Source organism: Notechis scutatus, chromosome 4, assembly GCF_049901735.1.
Source record: "Notechis scutatus isolate UNSWTSFEM ecotype Mainland chromosome 4, rNotScu1.2, whole genome shotgun sequence".
Classification (NCBI taxonomy): domain Eukaryota; kingdom Metazoa; phylum Chordata; class Lepidosauria; order Squamata; family Elapidae; genus Notechis; species Notechis scutatus.
Window position 1 is genome coordinate 12,666,783 of NC_142012.1, and position 26,800 is coordinate 12,693,582.

Here is a 26,800-nt window from a genome sequence, read left to right on the forward strand (position 1 = left end):
TTAGGCAAGACTATTTTTATTAAATTTCTAGGTAACTTCTCCATACAGAATGGCATATTCAATATAATCGAGCAAACTGTAATATTTTCCAGACTTCCTTTCTTTGAAATTAATTGCAATGAGACCTCTGACATAAAGTATGAATCAGTTATTCTCACACATGGCTCTGGCCCATGTATTTCTGAAATAGGCAGAGTTCTAAAGCATCCAAGTTGCTAAACAGGGAAAGCATTCAGATTATTATATTTAAGGCTGCTGAAATCACTTTATTGGATAATTTACTTTTGTCCCTCAGTTTTAAGTTGCTTTATGTAACAGGTTACAAGGCATAGGTGAATACAGTATGATGTTGGTTAAATGCTAAATACTAAACAGATCTGAGAAGAAGTAGTCAACAAAACTTTCTGGGATATGGTTTATACTTTTGCCCACATAACTTTTACTATTGTGAGTTTCACAGTGCATATGAAGGCACTAAAATAGTTTTTTAAAAAAGAACAGAAACAATGTAAATGAGCAGGCCTCTATTTCCTCAGTACAGGTGGTGATTTTATTAGGCATATAAATGCCCTGCAACTCTATGTTCATATCTGTTTTTGGAGGATACCTCAGGAAGTGTACAATTCTAACAGCCACCTACCACTTCAGTGTTCCGATGTTGATAAATGGCTGTCTAGACCAGGGCTCACCAACCTTGGCAATTTTAAGCCTGGAGGACTTCAACTCCCAGAATTCCCCAGCCAGGCAAGGGTCTAGAAAACATCATCCTGAGAAGAATTCCAAGTAAAATGGCTTTAATTTTACTATGAGATATGAAACTCCATCGTAAGGAAAGGGACAGAGACTACCAGCTGTCAGGTGTAACCAACCAGAGCCATTAATGAATAATGAAAGTCAGTAACTTTATTGCCTATCTCCTATGTTACAAGAATCTCACCAGACAGCTTGTTTTCCCGTGTGAATAACTGGATAAGGCTTCATGGATCTTGGGAGAGGTGAAGCTTATGTGCTTAAGGCTGCTTAAGGACTCCAAGCTAAGCCCTCACTTGATTCCTCCCTCCAGCCTGGCTGCCAGTTTTCCACACCATTAGCTACAGTAGGAGAATAAGAACAACATAGTTTAGTAGCTAAACAATCATGTACACTAGTTTTTCTTAAGATGGCGCTCTCCATACATGTTGTTTTATATCTCCTTTAATTCAAAGCTGTGGTGGTTGGTAATCATAATAATTCTAGTCCCTCACATCTGGACAGCAAGCACTTCCATGTCGGCTAGATATGGGTCACGGCTCTCGATTACATTTTTTTCTCTTCAGGTACTACATCCTGCAAACCAATATATCTTCAAAGGTTTAGCAGGGTGTTTTTTTTTAAATTCCAAACTGTTTAACAACAGCAACCAACCTACTTTGTTTTCCATTTTAAATGAAATAGGGAGATCAAGCAAAGGCAGGACAAACAACAATAGGTTTTTGTGTGACTGGATTTTGAGCTCTGAATCAGTGCTAAAATGTAATTTCTGGGTTAAGAATAAAGCAAGGGTGCCTCTAAATAATGGTACTTCCTACAAACTACTCTACTGCATCTTACTTCTCAGAATTCTAATGAAAAAGGACAAATGTAAAGGAGCTTAGGATGAAGTCCTCTGGAATACCCCTAATTCTTTCCTTTTTTTGATATCTCTCTGGATTTGGCAGAGAGAACAAATGGGGCAACACCCCACAATGCAGGTATCATTACAGATGGATCCCTGTTGAAAAGAAAAGAAACCAAATTAATCCATAACCTTTCCAATAAAATAATGATGTACAGATATGGAATCATGAAAAACTCTGTGTTGGATGGCAAAATACATGCAGTCCTTGACTTTGTTTAGTGATCAATGGCACTGAAAAATGTGACTTTACGATCACAATAACGACCTTTGCAATATCCCTATATTTTATGTGATCGAATTTCAGACGCTTGGCAACTGGTTCATATTTTGGATGGTTGCTGTGTCCTGGAATCATATGATCCCCTTTTGTGACCTTCTGACAACCAAAGTCAAAGGGGAAGCCAGATTCACTTAACAACAGCATTACTAACTTAACAACTGCAGTGATTAATTTAACCACTTATGGCAAGAAAAGTTGTAAAATTGGGCAAAACTCACTTAACAAATGTCCCACTTAACAACAGAAATCCATTATATTACAAAAACTTGTTTTTAAAAATCCACTTCGCCCACCGCCAGTGGCAGCAACTACACAAATTAAACACATGAGCCAGTTGCCAGGCGTCTGAATTTTGATCACATGAAACCTGGGGATACTGCAAAGGTCGTAATTGTGAAAGACGACTGTAAGTCACATTTTTCAGTGCCATTGTAACTCTGAATAGTCACTGAATGAATTGTTGTAAGTCAAGGACTGCCTATATTTTGCCATTTCTTATTTCTGGTCCTCAGGCTGACAAAAATCCCGTTTTTAGGGCCTTTCAGAAAAGCAGCCCGGTAGGGGGGCACTTCCTTATGTTCCCACAGATGACAATCCCTAACGGACGGGACTTGTGACATATTCTGTCATCCCATCCTTGTGGGGCAGGTAGATGTGATATTATGTTTGGCATGGAACGAGTGTCATTTTTATTTTCATTCCTATAAGTCTGAAAGATTATGGTCTGCTGCAGATAGCAAATGAAAGAATTATCTGTTCACTTCCCAAGTCATTTTTTCTTTTGGCCACAAATTCCTGGATTGTGCATGCACCGCCTTTTTGAGTGGGTCGAGGGCAGCTCACCGCATACAACTCTCCATGACCAACTCACTGTTGGACAACTCACCATAGGACAACTTGCCAAGCAATGAGAATTGCACTAATACCGAAGAAATGATGGAATAGAATCACTGAAGAAAGGATGCCGAAGAAGAGACAAAGTGAAATGTGAATGACAAGAAATAAAACAATGGTTAACATATTTTACATAGTTAGATTGAGTTGTTGAATTTTCCCTTGGCAAGTTATCCCATGATGAATTGGCCATGATAAGTTATCCCACAGCAAGTTGATTGCCCCAGTTGGTTTCTCAGTTGATATTTCTCTCCAATTTCACAAGTACTTAAGACTTGTTGGTTTTAACTAGAGTTTATAAACCTGAAGTTTCTCTCGTCTAAGCAAGGTAATCTACTTACAGGGATATTGTATTTTGTCCTGTAGACAGCTCTCATGGTCACAGTTGGGCCACAGCAACAACATTCATTCATAGCTGAAGCAACTTGGCATCCCAAACAAGGGAAGCAGAACAGTCCACAGAAACCTATAGAGAGAAAGAAAAAGCCCTTGTAGAACGATTTTGGCACAGTGTTGAATGACATAAGATTTATGGCCCAGAAAGTGCAAATTATACAATTACTGCAACATCAAAACTGCAAGTGAAAATGCTAGTTAAAACATCTAGCAGAGGGATGGGCTGAAAAAACTCATTTACAAACCACATTAAAACAAAAGCACACTCCACCCCACTTCTCTGTATACTGATGTTCTGAAATATTATGAAATAGAATCATGGAAATTACTGTTGGAAAGAGTCTGGCTGAGCCAGGGAGAGGAATCAAACAGGGAACTAATCTGGAATCCATGAGTGAAGTCTGATCTTCCTTGAATGCTATTTAACCTTATCTAGTCTGACCCAGGCGCAGACTGCCAATCTGAGAAGATTCCTATGTTATAGGCTTGAGTAATAAAATAGCTAATTGAATTCTTTGCACATGGATCTGATTGATTGTGCCTGACAATTACCAATGGAAGAGAATATTTATAACTCAAATTTGAGCTGTTGTTTCCTTGATGTTCTCTGAACTTGGTTGTTGTTTTTTTTTGCAAATGATTCTTTACCCAAGTAATTAAAGCTTTAGTGCTAGCATGGATGCTGTCCTAGCACTGATGATATTCTCTACCTTCCTCAGGTAATGAAACATGTGCAAGAAAACAACCAAGCTCCAAAAACAGGAAGTTTATGAAAATTAAAATTCAAAACCTCTGGAGAACATCATATTCTTTTCTTTAAAAAAAACCTTTTAGCATAATTCTTCAGTTGTGTAGCATCAGGCGCAAGAAACCAGGTGCCAGAATAGAGTTTACCTCATGCTTTATACAAGAATCAGATCTACTAATGGTGGCGCTAAGAGTCAACAGAATGCATTGGTGGGGGAGGCTGATTTAGATCTCCTATGGGAGCATAGGGACTCCAAGCTGATGGTGTGTTTGACCCCACCCTCGGCCTCAGCCTGCTCATCTCCTTTATGTAGAACTTTAAAGTTCCACACACAACTTTTAATAGTATAGAAGCCACATTGTCTCCTTTTATATCTTGCCATCCTAATTCCAATCCAATAGGCTGTTCAATAATCAAACATCTATTGCTGAAATTATAAGGAACAATTGATTTCTGCAGCCTATCCAGTCTGGAAGGATATTCAGCCCAATCTTCCCAAGAAGGCTTCGAGAACCCCACTTTTAGTAATTGGTCTGGACACTTACAGACTCCACAGTCGCTACAGCAGTCACATAAGTCCGTTAGCCAATAGTCTCTGTTGGTCTGGACCGCTAACATCATCTGTGGTTGAGTGACCACCACTGGCTGAGCATTCATTGTGGACAATTTTCTAAGAAAAAGAAAGAAGAGAGCCAAAAAGAGAAGAGATCAATGAACAGGCGATCTCAGTCCAACTCCACTGAGTGGGATCTGGTTGCTAGATTCGATTCTGGATGAAGTCTTTTTGACACACAAATTAAACCTGGGACAGAGCTATACTGAATATTCCATTGTCCTCTGTTGTTTTGAAAGAGTGGCTCTCTCTGCACTCAGCCAATTGCTCCTTCCTACCTTGGTTCTTAGTCCCTGTGCTTTGGGATCTTGAAATTGGGTAACTGTCAAGTTAGAGTTTGCAGCAGAAATTCAGATCCAGAAAGCACACACAGATGACTGGTTCAGCAGGATTCATTAACTTCTTTGCATAAATAAAAACACATAACTGAATGTACAATAGCAATGTAGGTTCTTCCCACGTGGTAGAGACTTACAGCAAAAACACAAGCAGACGAGAACAGCAGAGAATAGTTTCAGTTTCAGTTCAGCACTTGCAGACAAGACTCAGAGCTTAACACAGCTTCAGAGCTGCAGAGCCATGCCTAGGCTCCTTCCAGTTTAAGTTTCCAAACAGCCCTCATTGGCTGACTTAGTCGCTATGCCTATTCCTTGGCTGACTTTGTTACTAAGCTCTATTCCAGTTCATGAATATTCACTGCTCAAAAAAATAAAGGGAACACTTAAACAACACAATGTAACTCCAAGTCAATCACACTTCTGTGAAATCAAACTGTCTACTTAGGTAGCAACACTGATTGACAATCAATTTCACATGCTGTTGTGCAAATGGAATAGACAACAGGTGGAAAGCATAGGCAGTTAGCAAGACAGACATCCCCAATAAAGGAGTGGTTCTGCAGGTGGTGACCACAGACCACTTCTCAGTTCCTATGCTTTCTGGCTGATGGTTTGGTCACTTTTGAATGCTGGCGGTGCTTTCACTCTAGTGGTAGCATGAGATGGAGTCTACAAACCACACAAGAGGCTCAGGTAGTGCAGCTCATCCAGGATGGCACATCAATGTGAGCTGTGGCAAGAAGGTTTGGTGTGTCTGTCAGCGTAGTGTCCAGAGCATGGAGGCGCTACCAGGAGACAGGCCAGTACATCAGGAGATGTGGAGGAGGCCGTAGGAGGGCAACAACCCAGCATCAGGACAGCTACCTCCACCTTTGTGCAAGGAGGGACAGGAGGAACACTGCCAGAGCCCTGCAAAATGACCTCCAGTGGGCCACAAATGTGCATGTGGCTGCTCAAATGGTCAGAAACTACATGAGGGTGGTATGAGGGCCCGATGTCCACAGGTAGGGGTTGTACTTACAGCCCAACACTGTGCAGGACGTTTGGCATTTGCCAGAGAACACCAAGATTGGCAAATTCGCCACTGGCGTCCTGTGCTCTTCATAGATGAAAGCAGGTTCACACTGAGCACATGTGACCGACCTGACAGGGTCTGGAGACGCTGTGGAGAACATTCTGCTGCCTGCAACATCCTCCAGCATGACCAGTTTGGCAGTGAATCAGTAATGGTGTGGGGTGGCATTTCTTTAGGGGGCTGCACAGTCCTTCATGTGCTCACCAGAGGTAGCCTGACTGCCATAAGGTACCGAGATGAGATCCTCAGACCCCTTGTGAGACCATATGCTGGTGCGGTTGGCCCTAGGTTCCTCCTAATGCACGACAATGCTAGACCTCATGTGGCTGGAGTGTGTCAGCAGTTCCTGCAAGATGAAGGCATTGATGCTATGGACTGGCCCGCCCATTCCCCAGACCTGAATCCAATTGAGCACATCTGGGACATCATGTCTCGCTCCATCCACCAACGCCATGTTGCACCACAGACTGTCCAGGAGTTGGCGGATCCTTTGTCCAGGTGTGGGAGGAGATCCCTCAGGAGACCATCCGCCAACTCATCAGGAGCATGCCCAGGCGTTGTAGGGAAGTCATACAGGCACGTGGAGGCCACACACACTACTGAGCCTCATTTTGACTTGTTTTAAGGACATTACATCAAAGTTGGACCAGCCTGTAGCGTTTTTTTTCCACTTTTATTTTGAGTGTAAGTCCAAATCCAGACCTCCATAGGTTGCTAAATTTGATTTCCATTGATAATTTTTGTGTGATTTTGTTGTCAGCACATTCAACTATGTAATGAACAAAGTATTTAATAAGAATATTTCATTCATTCAGGTCTAGGATGTCTTATTTTTGTGTTCCCTTTATTTTTTGAGCAGTATATTTTGACACTCCTCCCTTCGTAACTGGAATAGAAATAAATCCAATTAACTTAATATTCTTCTGATACCTGTATTTGAAGACCCACATTCACAGTTCTCTTCAAATACCTGAGAACCCTTTTACTGTGATACATCCTTTGCAATGAAACAAAGATCATCCACAAATGCTAATAGTTGGCAATCCCCACATTTTAACTTTCCAGTGTATATGTAACCATCAGCCTTGCAATTCTTGAACCCAAGACCTTTCATTGCCTAATCTAGACATATATTCCAATTCCTGGCTGATTGCTACAGGCCATAAATGGCCTTGTTCAATTTATTCACTGTGTTAGGCTTTTTACTTTCATACCCTGGTGCTTGAACCATGTAAATTTCTTCCTCTGATTCTGCATTGAGGAATGCAGTAGTTATGTCAAAATGCCAAATTTTATGGCCACGTGCCGCTGGCAAAGCTAGTGCCTGCCTGTTTCTTTCACTCTTTACAGTTGGCGCAAATACCTCATTAGCGCACATTTCTCATCTGTGAAAACCCTTGTGCCACTAACCTTGCTTTATATTGTACCTCATTATTGAGCATTACTTTCTTCTCGTATACCCACTTGCATCCTACAGCTTTGCTACCCTGTGGCAAAGTCATAGATGTGAACACTTCATGTTCTCCCATGGATTTCATTTCCTTGTCCATGGCTTCTTTCCACTTCACTTGTCCCAATTTTAGCTAATGCCAATACTTCCTTATAGTTCCTTGACTCATACCATACATTACACACTTTAACTTTACTAGCAGAATATCCGTCAGGTGGAATCTCCTTGTTCCATCGCTCTGATCTGCGTGGCATTGACTGCTCTTGTGCTTCAATCCTCTCTTGCTTCATCTCTTTTTCAGTTTTTCCTCCCTGAATGCTGACATCGTCACTGAGTTACCACCACTAAGTGAGTTACCATCACTAAGTGGATCACCAACACTAAGTGAATCATTCCAGAATTTTGCATCAATTCTGTTCCAATTTTGCTCTGCAAAGCTTGCAGACCTTGAAATCACTATTCTTTTGCTCTCGATGCTAAAATGATAGCTCTTTGAGCCTGGCTCATAGCCCATAAACCTGAGCTTTCTAGCCTTTGATTATCCCTTTCTTCTAATTGCTTTCGGAATATGCACCCATGCATCACTTCCAAACATTCTTAAAATGTGCCAGAGATGGTTTTCTCCCATATAGCACTGAATGGAATATCATTAATAGAGGAACTCCACAACTTATTAATTAAATAATTAGAAGTCAACATGACTTCATTTCAATATGACCTGGAATAACTCCGTTGTTACAGCCTCAAACCCTCACAGCTTCAACCTCAAACTGTCTACCGTGGACCTCACCCCATTCCAAAGAAGTCCTTAAAGGGGGCATGCATAAGCGCACTAGCATGCCTACCGTCCCTGTCTTACTGTCCCCATTTATCTGTATTTACTCTCTTTGTTCCTGTTTATATTCATACATATACTTGTTATCTTGTACATGTTTGACAAATAGATAAATAAAATTAATATTAAAAATAGCATAGGGTAGCGTAGGGTAAGAGGAGACAAGAGGAGAGGATAGATGTCTGCATGAAAAAAGCAAGCTTGGAGAGCATCAAGGAGCTCTCATTTTAACCCTGAGCTACAAGCATTCTCCTTTATTTCTACTCTACTCTACTCTACTCTACTCTACTCTACTCTACTCTACTCTACTCTACTCTACTCTACTCTATTTCCATTTCTATTCTCTTTTCTTTTCTCTTTTCTTTTCTATTCTATTTTCTTTTTTCTATTCTCTATTTTCTTCTTTTCTATTCTATTCTATTTTCTTTTCTATTCTATTTTTCTATTCTTTTTTATTTTCTATTCTACTTTCTATTCTATTCTATTTTCTTTTCTATTCTATCTTCTATTGTACTCTGTTTTCTATGTTATTGTCTATTCTATTCTACTCCTACTCCCATTCCATTCTATTCCATTCCATTCCATTCTTGTTTCTCCCCTTTAAATACAGTATAGATATTTAAATAGGCAGCACGAATATTCAATAAATAAAAATAAGCATTTCAAAAACTTAGGCATTAAGGAGATGTGAAGGGGGGGGATTCAAAATGAAACACTTAATTTACCCTAGTCACTTCTTAGCCTTCTTCTGCAAAAATGATAATCTTTATATCTGTGTTCCTTTAGGAATCCATTATTATTTTCCCCCAAGTTTAAAAAATGAGGATTCAGATTCTGCAATATAATACTGAATGTCACAAGACGGTCTTTCAACAACTCAATTGGATCCAGCTAAAAACTCAGAAAACTTTATTAGTTTAGAATAAATACCAAAAAAGACAGAAAGATTTCAAAGAAAGCAAGATTTCAAACCTTTTTTCTTCTTTTCTTCCTCGTTTGGCTTCTTGTTGCAGAGCTGCAATAAATTCTGCCCAATGGCCTCTCGCTTTTGTGTTTTAAAACTGAAGGGGAAATACCCTTCTAAATAATTTGCTGGATAGTTTTTTCAAACGAGGAAGTGATTTTTGTTTCAGCCAGGTGTGTGTCTTTTTTAAGAAAGCAAAAAAAATGAAACTCAAAAGAGATCCTAGGAGAAGAAACGAAACTTGGTTTAGAAGAAACCATGAGATGTAATGATTGGGAATCCTTAGAAATTATCTTTAAATTGATTGTTCCTTGCCCCATCTTTAGAAACAATTCTGATATTTCTGCCTTTTTCCCACTTCCAATTCTAGGAGTCAAATAGCAGATCCCTCACTATTTCTGACCTTTCCAACAACCTCTGATCACAGTTGTGAATCGAATTGCACAATGACCAAATGAAGGTAGAATTGATGTGAGAAAAAGAAAAGGAGGGTTGTTGGGCGTGTAAGATGAGCAACACTAGCTAAATGTTGTTTTCACAGGAATCATATGCCTGAAGGGACCAGTACTAAGAAATGTAATAGGACTTAGAATTATAAGGTAGTGTAGGAAGTTAGCACCCACCCCTCTCCTATAAAAATGAAATATATTGGGAAATATTAAAAAGGCAGAATATTTCCCCTAAAAAGAGTAGAAACTCAGAAGCAGAAACTCACCCCAGAGAGGCAGAAACTCAGTTCCCCACCTTTGCTAATGGCCCATTAAGGCCGAGGCGAGAGTATTCTACATAATAAAGGCCTCTACCCATCTGCCTGGGAAGATTGCATCAGCCAACACTCAGGTGAAGCCATGTGGTCCAGACAAAGCCTACAAAGTTAGTTAAGACCCCTGCCCCTTGGAATCTGACAGCCAATGGGATACATTTCTTGCACAAGAATAGGAAACACTAAGGTGGGGCCCAACAGAGGGTATATAAAGGTCTCTCAGCATCTTGGCCTTCCTTCTCTTTTCCTTCACCTTGGAGCATGTGATCATCCTTCTTTGGAGCTTCAAGCCATGTGGTCCTCCTGTCCACCATTAAACCATCTTTCCAAATAGCCTCCATGTTTCCAGTGTCTCTTTCCCCACTTGGAACTGAACTTAGAAGGATAATTCTAACAACAGTAGGATTTAAGCAAAATTACATGTATTGCTAATAGTAAAAAAAAAAAAAAACACCTCAAAGGACTGTAAAGGTAGGGTAATTCCAAAAAGAGGGAACTAGAGGTTCTGGAAAGATTGTGAAATAATTTGCACTTTGGACTGCAGGAATTAAATCCTGTTGAAATCTATTTTTGGGTGTTCTTACTTTACTAAAGTAGGAAGTTAGTACCCACCTCTCTCCTAGAAGAAATAAATATTTATTTTTATTTTTTTTATTTTTTTTGTCAAGCAATTATAACAGGTGTAAGTATAAACATAAATACATGAAATGAATACATATAAGAAAAATAAAAAGAAACAATAGGACAGGGACGGTAGGCACATTGGTGCGCTTATACAGACCTCTTAGGAAAGGGGTGAGGTCAATTGTAGACAGTCTAAGGTTAAAGTTTTTGGGGTTTGGGGAAGAAACCACAGAGTCAGGTAGAGTATTCCAGACATTGACCACTCTGTTGCTGAAGTCGTATTTCCTGCAATCAAGTTTGGTGCTGTTTACTTTGAGTTTGTATCAATTGTGTGCTCTTTTATTATTATGGTTGAAGCTGAAGTGTTCATTGACAGGTAGGACATTGCAATGTATGAATTTATATACTATACTTAGATCGGTCCGAAGGCGGCGTAATTCTAGGTTTTCTAGGTCTAGAATTTCAAGTCTGGTGGCATAAGGTATTCTGCAACGAGTAGAGGAGTGGAGAACTCTTCTTGTGAAATATTTCTGGACTTTTTCAACTGTGCTAATATCAGATACGTAATGTGGGTTCCAGACTGATGAGCTGTATTCGAGTATTGGTCTAGCAAATGTTTTGTATGCTCTTAGGTTAACAACTCTTAATGCCTTTTTGGCTATGTAGTTACAGTGGGCTCCAGCACTTAGGTCATTAGAGATGAGTACTCCAAGGTCCTTGACAGAGTTTGGACCATCAAGGTCTTGACTATTCAGCTTGTATTTTATTTTCTGATTTCTAGTAAATATGAAAAAGGCAGAATATTATGTTTCCCTGGAGAAAAGGAGAAACATGTATTTAAAGACTAAGCAGCTCCCTGCCCCCCGCCTTTAGCACCAAGGTGTTGGGATCAGGGCATGATAGGATTCGCCCTCTACCCACCTCACCACTTGGCACCTGGGAAGACTGCATCACCAAGCTACCCCTGCATGGCCCCAAGGAAGTCTGACAACCAATCAGGACACATTTCTTACCACAGGAACAGGAAGGAAGTTCAAAGCCCAGAGAGGGCATAAAACCCAGGGACTCTCAGCATCTCTTCCCTTTTCACTCAGGAGCTCCAAGGCATGTGGTCCTGTCCACCATTAAAACCATCCTTCCAAGCAACTTCCATGAATCCAGTGTCTTTCTCCACTTGGAACTGAACCCAGAAGGATATTTCTTCCAACAATTGCCACCCAGGTCTTGCAAAGTATTTTACAATACACTGCTTCCCGCTTCCCTGAATGACTGCCCAATTTCTGACTGGTGGGGGCATTTCTCACAGGCGGAATTGATTAGATCCTCACAAAAAACAGAAGTTCAAAGAACAAAAGCCAGGATATAAATGAAGGTAGGATCAGGGTGGAAGATGGAAGGATCCTGTAATGGTATAAACAAGATTTAAATTCTATCTGCTTTTTGCTTTTTCTAACCTTAGTTCATTTGGCTTGCTATTTCTCAAGTCTTTTTGAACTTGGCATAATGTTGTTTGCCTTGAAGGAAAAATACTTAAGAACAATGAAACAAAAAATTAGAAAAACACACATTGTAAAAGATGCATAAGTGAAAAGGATTCAGTTAAGCAACTCTTCAAACTTTTCCTATGCAGAAGAACTATGTAACGATTAAGGCAACATGCTAGAAACCAGGAGACTGTGAATTCTAGTCCTGCCTTAGGCACAAAGCTCGCTGGCCAGTCAGACCTCTGAGCCCCAAGGAGGCGGCAAGGACAAACCATTTCTGAAAAAGTTGTCAAGAAAATTGGAGGAGCTGGTTCAGACAGCTGCCAAGAGCCAACGTTGACTTGAAGGGAATTAAAACAAAAACCACATCATCATATTGTTCATTCTTTCCATTGTGATTCTACACAGAATAATTTAGAACTATGCAATTATTAAGGCAAAAGGGACGCAGTGGCTCAGTGGCTAAGACGTTGAGCTTGTCGATCAGAAAAGTCAGCTCGAATCCCTAGTGCCAAGTAACAGAGTGAGCTCCCATTACTTGTCCCAGCTTCTACCAACCTAGCAGTTCAAAGGCATTTAAAAACGCAAGTGGAAAAATAGGGACTATTTTAGTGGGGAGCTAACAGCGTTCCGTGCGCCTTTGGCGTTTAGTCATGCCAGCCACATGACCACGGAGAAGTCTTCGGACAGAGCTGGCTTTTCAGCTTTGTAACGGAGATGAGCACTGCCCCCTAGAGCCAGAAACAATTAGCACGGGGGGAAACTTCACCTTTACTGATTAAGGCAACATGCTAGAAACCAGACTGAATTCTACTCTTGCCTTAGGCACAAAGCTGGCTTGCCAGTCAGACCTCTGAGCTCCAAGGAGGAGGGCAAGGACAAACCATTTCTGAAGACAGTTGCCAAGATCCAACGTTGACTCAAAGGGAATTAAAAAACCCCCCACAGAATCACATTGTTCAATCTTTCCATTGTGTTGCTAGAAAGCCAGGGCAAATGCTAAGTAAGAGTGACATTTCTATCTATTTACGTTATTTGTAGAATTCCAGTACAAAAATACAAGATGTATCCATATTGTCCTGGCCCACTTTATATATACGATGAAAATCTTAGCCTTTAGGTTAATAAAATAAAACAACCATTACACCATAAAAACAGCCTAAAGAAATAACACATACTGCTTTTCCATAGATTAGAATAATATTTGAAACATGCAAAATGTGAGATAAGAAACACAAGGGTTAGGGTTAGTGTTTTTATTAATTTCTTGGCAAATTCTCCATACAAAATGGCAAATTCAATATAATCGAGCAAACTGTAGTATTTTCCAGACTGTCTTTTTCCAAAATTAATTGCAATATTACTTAATGGTAAGATGGGTTTTTGGGCCATCATATAAAGCAGGGGTCCCCAAACTTGGCAACTTTTAAGACGTGTGGATTTTAACTCCCAGAATTCTGGGAGTTGAAGTCCACAAGTTTTTAAGTTGCCAAGTTTGGAGACCTCTGATATAAAGTATGAATCAGTTATTCTCACACGTGGCTCTGGCCATGTATTTCTGAAATAGGCAGAGTTCTAAAGCATCCAAGTTGCTAAACAGGGAAAGCATTCAGATTATTATATTTAAGGCTGCCGAAAGATTGCATTGTTTGCACAGTCTACGTTTATATCCGTTTGTGGAGAATACCTCAGGAAACATACAATTTTAACATCTGCATACCACTTCAGTGTTCTGATGTTGATAAATGTAGTAGTCTAGAACACATCGTCCTGGGAAGAATTTTAAATTAAAGGAGCTTTAATTTTACTGTGAGATATGACTGTCTCAGAGAAATGAAACTCCATGGTAGTTGTGTAAAGGGACAGACAGTATCAGGCTGTCAGGTGTAACCATCTGGAGCCACTAATGAATAATGAACGTCAAAACTTTATTGCCTACATCCTATATTACAAGAATCTCATCAGACAGCATGTATTCCCATGGGAATAGCCAGATAAGGCTTCGTTGATTGTATGGGAGGTGAAGCTTATACGCTTGTGGCTGCTCAAGGACTCCACGTTAGGCCCTCACTTGATTCCTCCCTCCAGCTTGGCTGGCAGTTTTGCACACCAGCATTAGGAAAGTTTGTATCATTAGCTACAGTAGGAGAGTAAGAACAAAACATTTTGGTTGCTGCTGCTATTAAACAATTAAGAATTTAAAAAACCAACCCTGCTAGACCTTTGAAGATTTATCGGTGGGTCTACCATTCTCCCCTTCCTGTTTTAAAGTGACTGGGGATTTTGGTTTGCAAAATGTAGTAACTGGAGAATATAAGGTAAAATGAGCCATAACTAACCTACCTGAAAGCTCTTGCTCTCCAGAGGTGGATGACTAGAACTATTGTGATTCCCAGCCATCACACCTTTGAATTAAAAGAGATCAAAAGCAGCATATGTGGCGAGCACCATCTTAAGAAAAACTAGTGTTATCTGATTGCTTTAGCTAGTAAACTATGTTGTTTTCCATTTTAAAAGAAATGGGAAGAACAAGCAAAGACAAGGACAGGACAAAGAAGAGCAAGTTTTTGTGTGGATTTTGAGCTCTGAATTAGTGCTAAAAAATGTAATTTCTGGGTTAAGAGTAGTATGCTTAGAACTATAAAGCAAGGGTACCTTCTAAATAATGGTACTTCCTACAAACTACTTTAGTGCATCTTACTTCTCAGAATTCTAATGAAAAAAGGGCAAATGTAAAGGAGCTTAGGATGAAGTCTTCTAGAATATCCCCATTTGTTTCCTTCTTTTGATATCTCTCCGGATTTGGCAGAGAGAAAGAACGGGGCAACACCCCACAATACAGGTATCCCCACAGATGGATCCCTGTTGAAAAGAAAAGAAACCAAATTAATCCGTAACCTTTTCAATAAAACTATGACGTAGAGATATGGAATCATAAAAAGCTAACTGTATGTTGGATGGCAAAATGCACGCAGTCCTTGACTTACAACAGCTTGATTAGTGACCATTCAGAGTTACAATGGCACTGAAAAATGTGACTTACAGTCATTTTTCACAATTACAACCTTTGCAATATCCCCAGGTTTCATGTGATCAAATTTCAGATGCTTGGTAACTGGCTCATATTTAGGATGCTTGCACTGTCCCAGGGTCATAGGATTCCCTTTTGTGACCTTCTGACAAGCAAAGTCAGTGGGGAAGCCAGATTCACTTAACAACAGCATTACTAACTTAACAACTGCAGTGATTCATTTAACTACTTATGGCAAGAAAGGTTGTAACATTGGGCAAAACTCATTTAACTAATGTCCCACTTAACAACAGAAATCCATTTACTTTATGAAAACCTATTTTTTAAAAATCCACTCCGCCCTCTGCCAATGGCAGCAACAACACAATCAAGTTAACCACATGATCATTTCTATTTCTGGTCCTCGGGCCCACTGACAAAACCTTGTTTTCAGAAAAGCAACAGGAAGAGAGGTTTCTTTTAACGGTCCCACAGATGACAATCCCTCATGGAAGGGAGTTGTAACATATTCTGCCTTCCCATCCTTTTGTGGGCCAGGTAGATTTGGTGTGGAACAAGTGTCATTTTTATTTTTATTTCTATAAGTGCGGTGATGGGATTCAATCGGTGTAACAACTGGTTCGGTGAGTACATGCTTTGCAGACTAGCGCAGGGGTGGGTAGGCGGGACCAACTCATCGCCGGAACTACCAGCTGAAGCCCACGCCTGTATAATTCTGAAAGATTATGGCCTGCTGCAGATAACAAATGAAAGAATTATCTCTTCATTTCCCAGGTCAGGTTTTTTTTCTTTTGCCACAAACTTATGGATTGTGTATGCACTGCCTTTCTAAGCAGGTCTGGGGCAGCTTGTCACATCCAACTCTCCATGGCCAACTCATTGTGGTCAACTCGCCATAGGACAACTTCCCCTGCGACAAGAATTACACTGATATTGAATAGATGATGGAATAGTATCATTGAAGAAAAGATGACAAAGGAGGGACAAAATGAAATGTGAATGATCAAAATTAAAATAACTTTGTAAATTATTTTAAATAATTAGATTGAATTGTTGAATTTTCCCTTGGCGAGTTGTCCCATGGGGAGTTGTCCATGACAAGTTATCCTGCAGCAAGTTGGTTATGGCGTGTTGCCCCAGCCCGTTTCTGAGCTGATATTTCTCTGCAATTTCACGAGTGCTTCTTAAAATTCTGGGTTTGGGGTTTTGTTTTTTGCTTTAATCAGAGTTTAACTGAAGTTTCTCTCGTCTAGGCAAGGTAATCTACTTACAGGGATATTGTATTTTGTCCTGTAGACAGCTCGCATGGCCACAGTTGCACCACAGCAACAACATTCATTCATATCTGAAGCAACCTGGCCTGCCAAACAAGGGAAGCAGAACATTCCACAGAGACCTATAGAGGAAGAAAAAGCCCTTGTAGAAAGATGTTGGTACAGTGTTGAGTGACATAAGATTTATGGCCCACAAAGTGCAATTAGTGCAACATCAAAACTGCAAGTGAAAATGCTAGTTAAAACATCAGCTAGCAGAGGGGAGGGCTGAAAAAACTCATTTACAAACCACATTAAATTAAAAGCACACCCCTTCCCACTTCTCTGTATGCTGATATTCTCAACTGTTATGAAAGAATTAAGGGAATTACTGTTGGAAAGAGACTGGCTGAGCCAGGGAGAGGAATCAAACAAGGAACTAGTCTGGAATCCGTACATGAGTGAAGTCTGATCTTCCTTGAATGCTGTTTATCCTTATCTAATCTGATCCAGGTGCAGACTGCCAATCTGAGAAGATTCCTATGTTATAGGCTTGAGTAATAAAGTAGCTAATTGACTTCTTTGCACATGGGTTGATTGTGCCTGACAATTACCAATGGAAGAGGATATTTATAACTCACATTTGAGCTGTTGTGTCCTTGGTGTTCTCTGAGCTTGGTTATTTTCTTCCAGATGGTTCTTTAACAGGCATAATATTCCCCTCTGAAAAAAAAATTGGGGCCGGCAAAAAGAGAACCCCCACCGCCCGCGCCGCCCGCCCGCCCCCCCCGGGCTCAGCTCGCGCTGCCGCCCGTCCGCCAAAAAATCGGAATTCCGATTTTAATCGGAATAATATCATGTCTGTTTAATCAAGTAAGTAAAGCTTGAGTACTAGCATGGATGTTGTCCTAGCACTGGTGATATTCCTTACCTGGGTAATGAAACGTGCAAGAAAACAACCAAGCTCCGAAAGCAGCAAGGGCCCTTCATTATGAAAATTACAATTCAAAACATCGGGAGGACACAAGATTGTTTTCTTAACAGTTTTTCCTCCCATAATTCTTCAGTTGTGTAGCATCAGGCACAAGAAACCAGGTGCCAGAATAGAGTTTACCTCCTGCTTTATACAAGAATCAGATCTACTAATGGTCAAGGCAGATTGGCGCTAAGTGTCAACAGAAATCATTGGGGGAGGGGCTGGATTTAGATCTTCTGTGGGAGCATAGGGACTCCAAGCTGATGGTTTGTTTGACCCCACCCTCGGGCTCAGCATGCTCATCTCCTTCATGTAGAACTTTTAAAAGGTCCATATACAACTTTTAATAGTATAGAAGCCACATTGTCTCCTTTTATATCTTGCCATCCTAATTCCAATCCAATAGGCTGTTCAATAATTAAACATTTATTCCTCAAATTAAAAAAATCCCAATTGATTTCTGCAGCCTATCCAGTCTGGAAGGATATTCAGCCCAATCTTCCCAAGAAGGCTTTGAGAACCCCACTTTCAGTAATTGGCCCGGTCACTTACAGACTCCACAGTCGCTACAGCAGTCACATAAGTCCGTTTGCCAATAGGTCCTGTTGGACTGGATTGCTACCACCACCTGTGGCTGAGTGACAACCATTGGCTGATAATCCATTGTGGACAATATTCTAAGAAAAAGAAAGAAGAGACTCTGAATGAATGAATGGATGGATGAATGAATTTCTTTATTGGCCAAGTGTAATTAGACACACAAGGAATTTGTCTTGGTGCAATGTACTCTCAAGTGTACATAAAAGAAAAAAACATTCATCAAGAATCCTAAGGTACAACACTTAATAATAGTCATAGGATACAATAAGCAATCAAATCATACTAGGAAACAGTCAATATAAATCATAAGGATACAGTCACAAGTGGGAGGAGATGGGTGATAAGGAGTGATGAGAAGATTAATAGTAATATTAGTGGAGACTTTGTAAATAGCAAATAGTAAAAAGAGAAGAGATTAATGAACAGGCTTGGTAGGTGATGTCAGTCCCAACGCCACAGAGTGGAATCTGGCTGTGTGATGACCCAGGGTGGGATACAAAACTAACAGTCACAGAAAACAGGTGAAGCCCCTTTTATTCCTTCACTTTGCTTCCAAGCTCTGAATATTCTTGACGGGAAGCCAAAAAACTCCCACGCAAACAGTTACAAGGGAAAAAGCAACACAAACCAGGCAAGATAAGGGCTGGAGGATGTCCACAGAAAACACACATTGGGAAGGACGCCAAACTCAGAGAGGAACCATAAACTAGAGTTATTTCCATGCTTTGCAGGTCTGTACATTCAGTTGTCACCGCTGCAGCCCATGAAGAGGATCAAGGCCCTCTGCTCCTGAGTAGATCACGTCTCTCCCTTATCCTCTCCTCCCTGCGTGCCCTAGGATGGATAGGGGATGGGCCTGGGTCCTCCTCTGACTGCCCAGGCGGCTTCTGCCCTTCCCCAGCCTCCTCCACAACCTCCGGAGCCACACTCCCTGTTGGCTGTTCCTCCTCTCCCTCAGAGTCAGTCTCCACCAGGGGCAAGACAGGTTGCTAGATTCGATTCTGGATGAAGTCTTTCTGATACACAAATTAGTATTGCGAGAATCTTAAACTCTCAACCTGGGACAGAGCCATACTGAATGTCCAATTGTCCTCTGTCGTTTTGAAAGAGTGGCTCCCGCTGCACTCAGCCAATTGCTTTTTCCTCCCTTGGTTCTCGTCCCTGAAATTTGTAAACTTGAAACTTCTCTGATCCACTAACTTTGTCATTTTGTCAAAGAATGCAGTAAGATTTGTCTGGCACGATCTGTTTTTGACAAACACACGTTGGCTTTTGGTTATAACTTTGTTCGCCTCTAATCTGTTCACCGATTGATTACTTGATATCTTTTTCAGAATATTTCCAAGAATTGAGGTCAGGCTGATAGGTCTGTAGTTTCCAGGATCTATTTCCCTCCCCTTCTATTTTTTTTTTTTTTTTTTTGGAAGGTGGGAACTATATCAGCTCTTTTCCAGTGCTCTGGTAGTTCCCTGGTGCTCCAGGATCTTCGGTATAGTTCAATGGTTCTGAGATCACGTCTGCCAGCTCCTTCAGAACCCGGGTGTGTAATCCATCTGGTCCCGGTGATTTAAACTCATCTAGGGTGGACAGGTGCTCACCATTTCCTTGCCTATTTTAACTTGTGCTCCTAATCTGTTTTTTACGGTACTGTTTTTGATAGGTTGGACTGTTTTTTCCCTTTGTGTAAAGATGCCAAAAGCAAGTTATAAGTAGTTCTGCTTTCTCCCTGACGCTTGTCACTTTCTTACCACTTTCCCAGTTTATAGACTGGGCTTTTATAATCTCACTTTTCAAAATTTCCCAAGCTTCATGAGTTATTTTCCCCTTGAGGATTCTCATCCATGGGATCCTTCCCAAGCTCTCTGCAAGTTTGTTGAAATTTGGCTCTCTTAAAGTAATCTTGCAGGGACAACTGTAAGGGGGGGGAGGAGGATCATTTAATACCTGCAGCGTGTCTTTATAGGGCAGGCAGCACAGACCCTTCATGGCCATAGACAAACTAGGTTTTCATCTCAAATGGATGGAAAGTAATCAAGGAAAGAAGCAACCTAGAACAAAGAAGAAATTTCCTGACAGTTGAGAAAATGAAGCAGTGGAACCACTTGTCTCCAGAAGTTGCCAATGCTCCAACGCTGAAAGTTTTAAAGAAGAGATTGGACAACCATTTGTCTGAAATGGGATAGAGTTTCCTGCCTGAACAGGAGGGTTGACTAGAAGACCTCTGTTAGAAATAAGTAAAATAAAATAAAATAGTATATAAGATGCTTAAAGGTTTTACAAATGGGGGGTTGGACTGGATGACCTTGCGGGGTCCCTTCCAATTCTATTAATCTGTTATCAAATGAAATATATCTCCCTGTATATACATGCTTTGCTTTTATACTTTTGACATGCTCCATTGTTAAGCCTTTTTATATTTGTATCTTATGAATATGCCTTTTATATTGTTATTATGTTTGGTGGGGTTTGTTATACTCTCTTTGGAAAAATGGTAGTATATGATGAGCTTAGAAAGAGGCCCTGATGAAGGGATGCTACATTCCTTAACGCTAAGGAAAGATGCCTCGTGGGCAGCCAAAGCTAGAGATATGGAGGGGTACAGATGAAAACACAACGGAAGGAGATAATTCTCCCTAGAGACATCCTAAAATTAGCTGCAACACCTGAGGGCAAATCCAATTAGCTTGAACTTGAGAGGGAATGAGTCTCAAGAAGGAGGGAACTTGGGTGACCAGATGAAACTGTATATAAAGTATGTTTTGAGGTTCTGAAGGTGTGGCTTTTGATTTAGAACCTGCTTGTTAAGGTCCTAAAGACCACCGATGCTTTGCAAACTGTCTTGTTATTTCTTTTTAATAAATCCTCTTTGCTTTCAATGATCCAAGTTTTTTTTGTTGGCTTTGAGTTATTTCCAACACCTCCAACGTCCTTTTCTTCTATTCTATTCTATTCTATTCTATTCTATTCTGGGATCCTTGGTGCTCTCTGAGCTTGTTTGTTTTCATGCAGACATTTCATTACCCAAACTAGATAACATCATCAATGCTAGTAAAGAGTGCTGTTTGTGGTGCCTTCTTGGAACTGTTGAAATGACTGTGTTGTAGATTGGAGACAGATGATGTTGTGGGATACAACAGGTGATGTTGTGGGATACAACAGGACATGCTTCTCTGCAGGCTGCACGCCTGTAAATCGTCATCAGCACCCTGCCTGCAGAGAAGCAGCCTTTGAAACAGCCCTCTTTTCTTGTTTTTTTGTTCAGCAGCTGAAGTTGAAAAATCAGGAAATAAAGATCAGGTAAGAGCCCAGGTGGGTGGGTCCTGATGTGTTTGTTTTCCCATGTTGGTTTGATGTTAACCTTGGAGTTAATCTACGCTGATCTGGGTGCTAATTGCTTGTGGAGAGATGCTGGAGTCTTTTTGTTCTGTTTTGGGCTGGCTGATGGCCTCTTTTGCATAGTCGATAAATCAGTGGTGGGATTCAAAATTTTGTACTACCAGTTCTGTAGGCGTGGCAGGGGAAGGATACTGCAAAATCCCCATTCCCTCCCCACTCCTGGGAGAAAGTTACTGCAAAATCCCATTCCCTCCCCACACCCACTAACCTGCTTTCCAGCTCCGTTCTCCTGTGCAGGGCAACCAAAGAAGACCCAGCCAATCAGCTGGGACTTGGGAGGCAGAGAATAGATGGGGGTGGGGCCAGTCAGAGGTGGTATTTGCCGGTTCTCCGAACTACTCAAAATTTCTGCTGCCGGTTCTCCAGAACTGGTCAGAACCTGCTGAATACCACCTCTGCTATAGATGTTGTTAATTTGTGTCTATTGATGGCAGATATGTCAGAGTGCCAGGCATCTAGAAATTCCCGGGTATTTTTGGATTTGGCCTGGTCTAGGATTGTCACATATTGTAAGCAGCACATAGCCTTCATGGCCATAGACAAACCAGGTTTTCTTCTTGAATGGATGGAAACTAATCAAGGAAAGAAACAATCTAGAATGAAGAAGAAATTCCACTCATCTTTATTCTTATTTATTCCTTTTCTTGCCCCAATTGTCCAACAATAAGCCAAACTTCACATTTCAAGTTATAAATCCAACGTCCAGGGATCTTTTTGTCGCAAAGTTAATCAGTTTATTTATTTTAAACAGTCCGAGGGTAATATGTTCATAAATTTCTCCACAGTTCAGTTTTATAATGGAATGTCCTGGAATCCAAACCAAACCAAACTTGAAGGTTAGCCATCACTGGGATAGTGTTTCCTGCCTGAGCCAAGTTGGACTAAAAGACCCCCCTAGTCCCTTTCAACCATTCTGTTCTGTCCTGTCCTATCCTATCCTATTATTCTATTGGCAGTACTAATTGCCATATTTGTTAAGTGAATCACTGCAGTTCGCACACAGATGTTGCGAAATAAAACCGCCAGTAAGTAAACTTGGCAAAAATACTTTCATTTTGCAACATACAGTATATACAGATTTAACTGCAGTGTCCTGGGCTAATCCTTTTGCAACTTTCTGAGAAGCAAAGCCAATGGCGAAGGCAGATTCACTTAACAATCGTGTTACTAACTTAACAACTGTACTGATTCACTTAAGAAATGTGGCAAGAAAGGTCGTAAAATGGGGCAAAACTCACTTAACAAATGTCTCATTTAGCAACATAAATTTTGGGCTCAATTGTGGTCATAGATCAAGGATTACCAATAGAATAGGGTAGGGTAGAATAGGAATAAGAACAGAATATAGAATAGAATAGAATAGAATAGAATAGATGAAAGGGACCATGGAGGTCTTCTAGTCCAACCCCCTGCTCAGACAATAAACCCTATCCCATTTCAGACAAATGGTTGTCCAATTTCTTCTTAAAAACTTCCAGTGTCGGAGCATTTACAACTTCTGAAGTTTCTGCTTCTGAGTTTCTACTCTTTTTAGAGGAAATATTGTGTGCCAGGCTCAACCAAGCCTGAGACTCAGGACAGCCTACAGAGTTGCCCCTGCATGGCCCCATGGGAGTCTGACAACCAATCAGAATACAAGCTCAAATTCAAATCCCAACAGAGGGTATAAAACCCAGGCACTCTTAGCATATCAGCAACTTCCTTCCCTATCTTGAAGCATGTGATCATCCTTTTCACTTTGGAGCTCCAAGCCATGTGGTCCTGTCCACCATTAAACCATCTTTCCAAACAGCCTCCATGTTTCCAGTGTCTTTTTCCCCACTTGAAACTGAACCCAGAAGGATAATTCTTCCAACACTACACTTTTCCTTTATTTCTATTCTATTCTAATTATTTCTATTCTAATTATTCCTATTCCTATTGCCATTCCATTGTTTCTCCCCTTAAAATACAGTATGGATATTTAAATAGGCAGCACGGATATTCAATAAATAAAAATAAGCATTTTAAAAACTTGGGCACTGGGAAGATGTAAGGATGGGAATTAGGAATGAAATATTTTTTCCTAGTCACTTCTTAGCTTCCTTCTGCAAAAATGATCATCTTTATATTTGTGTTACTTTAGGAATCCATTATTTCCCCCCCAAATTTAAAAAATGAGGACTCACATTCTTTGCAATGTAACATTCCCCTTTATTGCTATTGCCATTCTATTCCATTCTTGTTTCTCCCCTTTAAATACAGTATAGATGTTTAAATAGGCAGCACGGATATTCAATAAATAAAAATAAGCATTTCAAAAACTTAGGCACTAGGGAGATGCAAAGGGGGCGGATTTGAAACTGGACACTTAATTTATCCTAGTCACTTCTTAAGCTTTCTTCTGCAAAAAGGATTATCTTTATATACTTTAGGAATCCATTCTTATTCCTTCCCCCCAAGTTTAAAAAAAGTGAGGATTCAGATTGTGCAAGACGGGTCTTTCAACACGCCAATTGGATCCAGGGAGATAAAAATTCGGAAAACTATTAGTTTAGAATAAATATAAAAAACAAAAGGCAGAAAGATTTCAAAGAAAGCAAGATTTCAAACCTTTTCTTCTTCTTTCTTCCTCGTTTGGTTTTTCGTTGCAGAGATGCAATAAACTCTGCCCGTGAGCGCCTTCCTGCTTTTGTGTTTTAAAACTAAAGGGAATTACCCTTTTTTCCTCGATAGTTTTTTTCAAAGGAAGTGACCAGGTGGGCGTGCTCTTTTTTTTTTTTAAATAAACTCTAGGAAAAAGAAACTAAAAGAGGTGGTGGGAGGAGAAACGAAACTTAAAACAAATCAACAATTCTGATACTTTTTTCTGTTTCAGATTCTAAATGCTTCTGACCATTCCAGTACCTCTAATCACAGTTAGTCCTTCACTTAGAAGCATTGATTTAAAATTTAAAATTGATTCAAAGTTGCAGGGATGCTGAAAAAAGTGATTTATGACCACTTCCCACAACAACAGTCGTATCCTCCTGGTCATGTGATCAGAATCCAGACTCTTGGCAACAGGCCTGTATTTCCTGATACAGAAGAAGAAAAGAAGAGCTGCTAAAAGGATTAAAGGCCTGAAGGCTAAAACATTATGAAGAATGGTTGCTGGAAGTGGGTATGTCTCGTTTAATGAAAAGAAGGACCAGGGGTGAAATGATGTTCCAATAACTCAGGAGCTACCACAAAGAAGAGGAAGTCAAGGTATTCCCCAGAGCACCAGAAGGCAGGACAAGAAACAATGGATGGAAATTAATCAAGGAGAGAAGCAACCTGGAATTAAGGAAAACGTCTTAACAGTGAGGACAATTAACCAGTGGAACAGCTTTGCCTTCAGAAGTTGTGGTTGCTTCATCACTAGAAGTTTTTAAAGAAGAAACTGGACAGTCACTTGTCTGAAATGGTATATGATCTCCCTGCTTGAATATAGGGGCTGGACTAGAAGACCTCCAAGGTCCCTTCCAGCTCTATACTGATCATTTGATCATCATTTGCGACCATCTTAGCTGGCTTTCAACAAGCAAAGTCAATGGGGGAAGCAGATTTACTTAATGACAGCCTGATTCACTTTAACAACTGGGCTGATTCACTTAACAACCTTGGCAAAAATCAACCATGATTTCCTTGAAAACTGCCTTGCTTAGCAAGAGAAATTGCGGTCCCAAATTTGGTGGCAAGTTGAGGTCTACTTGTAATGGCAAACCAGTTTGGAAATCTTGCTGAGAAGAAGGACTGCAGGGACCAGTCAACACAGTTGTTGCCAAGAAACCGGTTTAAAGGTATGAAAAAAAAATTGGGAGAGAAAGAATGTGAATCAAATTGCAGAATGACCAAATGAAAGTAGAATTAATGTGTGAAAAGGAAAAGGAGGGTTGGGAGGAATTGATGAGACCCTCAGAGAGACTAAAGTTTAAAGAACAGAAGCCAGGATATAAATGAAGGTAGATTCAGGGTGGAAGGAAGGATCCTGTAATGGTATAGACAAGATTTATCTACTTTTTGCTTTTTCTAACCTTAGATCATTTAGCTTGCTATTTCTCAAGTCTTTTTGAACTTGGCATAATGTTGTTTGCCTTGAAGGAAAAAAAAACTTAAAAACGATGAAACAAAAAACTAGAAAAACTAAAACACATTGTAAAATCCATTACAATAGATAAGTGAAAAGAGTTCAGTTAACAACACTTTAAACTTTTCCTACACAGAATCATTTAGAACTATGTAATGTTCTGGCAACATGCTAGAAACCAGGGGACTGTGAATTCTAGTCCTGCCTTAGGCACAAACTACCGTGTTTCTCATATAATAAGGCCGGGTCTTTTTTTTTTTTTTTTTGAGCCCCGAAAAGACGCCTAGGCCGAGAGGCAGAGTCGGAGCCGGGCGGGCTGGGCAGAGCCAGAAAAGCGAGCAGCGGGTGCGCGCTTGCCTGCCAAGCAAAAGAGCCGGACCAACCCGAGCTTGGCTTCCCAAGTCCCTGCAGCCCAACACCGAAGGGGCCAGCAGGAGAGGCCGCCTGGGGCAGTGATAGCGCCCACCCGTCTGCGGACAGGGAGGCCATGCTGTGCCAAATGCCGCGGCGGCAGCACGGGGAGAAGGGAAAGCAACGTTGGCGGAAGGTCTCCCGATACGAAGTGCCCCACCAACGCCGAGGTCAACGCAGGCAGCACCATACCTGGGTGTGCAGCAAAAGTACTTGGCGACAGTAGGGAGGTTGGTGGCGAGGCATGGCTGCCCACAGGGCACTCTTAACGGCAAGCCCCCCGCCCTTCCCCCCATTTTGCATGTTTTAAAATAGGCCTTAATTTGGGGGGAGGGACTTAATTTCATTTTATGCCTATAAAACATGCTGGGACTTCCTATTGGGGGAGGCCGTATTGTTGGAGAAACACAGTAGTTGTAGATTTTTCCACTTAACCAAATTTGTTTTAATTGGTTGCGCCAATTTATAACAACTTTCTTGATTATCTATATACCTATTTTCCTTGTTAGTTCTTTTTCTGTATGTCTGTAAACAATTATTTTGATTTTTTTTCTTTATTTATTTTCAGTCCTGCAATTTCACCTTATTCTTTTATTTTCCTAATTATCTTGAGTCCATTTTCTTGTGGGTCTTCCAAGATAAAAAGCAAATCTTCTACAAATGCCTATAATTTATATTGTTCCCTTTTTATTTCCATAGCTTTAATTTTTATGTCTTGTCTAATATTTCTATTTAGCATTTCCAATGTCAATATGAATAGTAAAGGAGATAGTGGACATCCTTTTCTTGTGCCTTTTTATATTAAAATTCTCTGTCCTATTTCCATTTATGATCCTATTTCCATTTACGATAGTGCCTTTGTAGTTAAAATTATTCTCATATTGTTTTAATCTGTCTCTTAGGCAAAAAGCCATTTTGATCT

General features: G+C 40.5%; 3 protein-coding genes and 1 long non-coding RNA gene across 6 annotated transcripts in view; 1 reads left to right on the forward strand and 3 right to left on the reverse strand.

The window, feature by feature from the left end:
• On the reverse strand, positions 1–24,127 carry LOC113417837 (placenta-specific gene 8 protein-like). 2 transcript variants are annotated; one of them, XR_015749160.1, is made up of 5 exons: positions 23,970–24,127; positions 17,934–18,058; positions 16,424–16,548; positions 14,779–14,983; positions 1–1,546 (listed from the first exon to the last, which is right to left on the reverse strand). XR_015749160.1 is itself a non-coding variant. In XM_026676421.2 (4 exons), the coding sequence occupies exons 2-4, from the start codon at positions 18,043–18,045 to the stop codon at positions 14,879–14,881; spliced, it is 342 nt and encodes a 113-aa protein (XP_026532206.1). In that variant the 5' UTR covers positions 18,046–18,058; positions 23,970–24,127; the 3' UTR covers positions 14,029–14,878. The 2 variants fall into 2 exon arrangements, 1 of the variants encoding a protein (XP_026532206.1); XM_026676421.2 differs by lacking the exon at positions 1–1,546 and having other exon boundaries at positions 14,029–14,983.
• Positions 1–26,800, forward strand: part of LOC148130656 (uncharacterized) — a 34,916-nt gene that overhangs the window by 4,887 nt on the left and 3,229 nt on the right. The window contains exons 2-3 of the long non-coding RNA XR_015749161.1: positions 11,419–12,009; positions 24,235–25,180. This is a non-coding gene — a long non-coding RNA (uncharacterized LOC148130656). The remainder of the gene's footprint in view (positions 1–11,418; positions 12,010–24,234; positions 25,181–26,800) is intronic.
• Positions 1–26,800, reverse strand: part of LOC113417836 (placenta-specific gene 8 protein-like) — a 49,054-nt gene continuing 22,254 nt past the window's right edge. The window contains exons 2-4 of the mRNA XM_087962806.1: positions 4,521–4,645; positions 3,173–3,297; positions 1–1,750 (exon numbers count right to left, since the gene is read on the reverse strand). Of these exons, the coding sequence (XP_087818932.1) occupies positions 1,631–1,750; positions 3,173–3,297; positions 4,521–4,632 (357 nt within the window). The 5' untranslated portion in view covers positions 4,633–4,645 and the 3' untranslated portion in view covers positions 1–1,630. The remainder of the gene's footprint in view (positions 1,751–3,172; positions 3,298–4,520; positions 4,646–26,800) is intronic.
• The window catches only part of LOC148130657 (placenta-specific gene 8 protein-like), a 24,928-nt gene continuing 12,156 nt past the window's right edge, over positions 14,029–26,800 (reverse strand). For both annotated transcript variants that reach the window (XM_087962808.1, XM_087962807.1), the window contains one exon: positions 14,029–14,600. The gene's annotated coding sequence lies outside the window, so the exon portion shown is untranslated. The remainder of the gene's footprint in view (positions 14,601–26,800) is intronic.

Coding starts and splice junctions, on each gene's coding strand:
- LOC113417837 (XM_026676421.2), bottom strand. CDS start 18,045: ATGGATTATCAGCCAATGGTTGTCACTCAGCCACAGGTGGTGGTAGCA. Junction 16,549..17,933: donor CTGTAGCGACTGTGGAGTCT/GTAAGTGACCGG, acceptor CTTCCTCTATAG/GTCTCTGTGGAATGTTCTGC. Junction 14,984..16,423: donor GGACAAAATACAATATCCCT/GTAAGTAGATTA, acceptor TCTTTTCAACAG/GGATCCATCTGTGGGGATAC.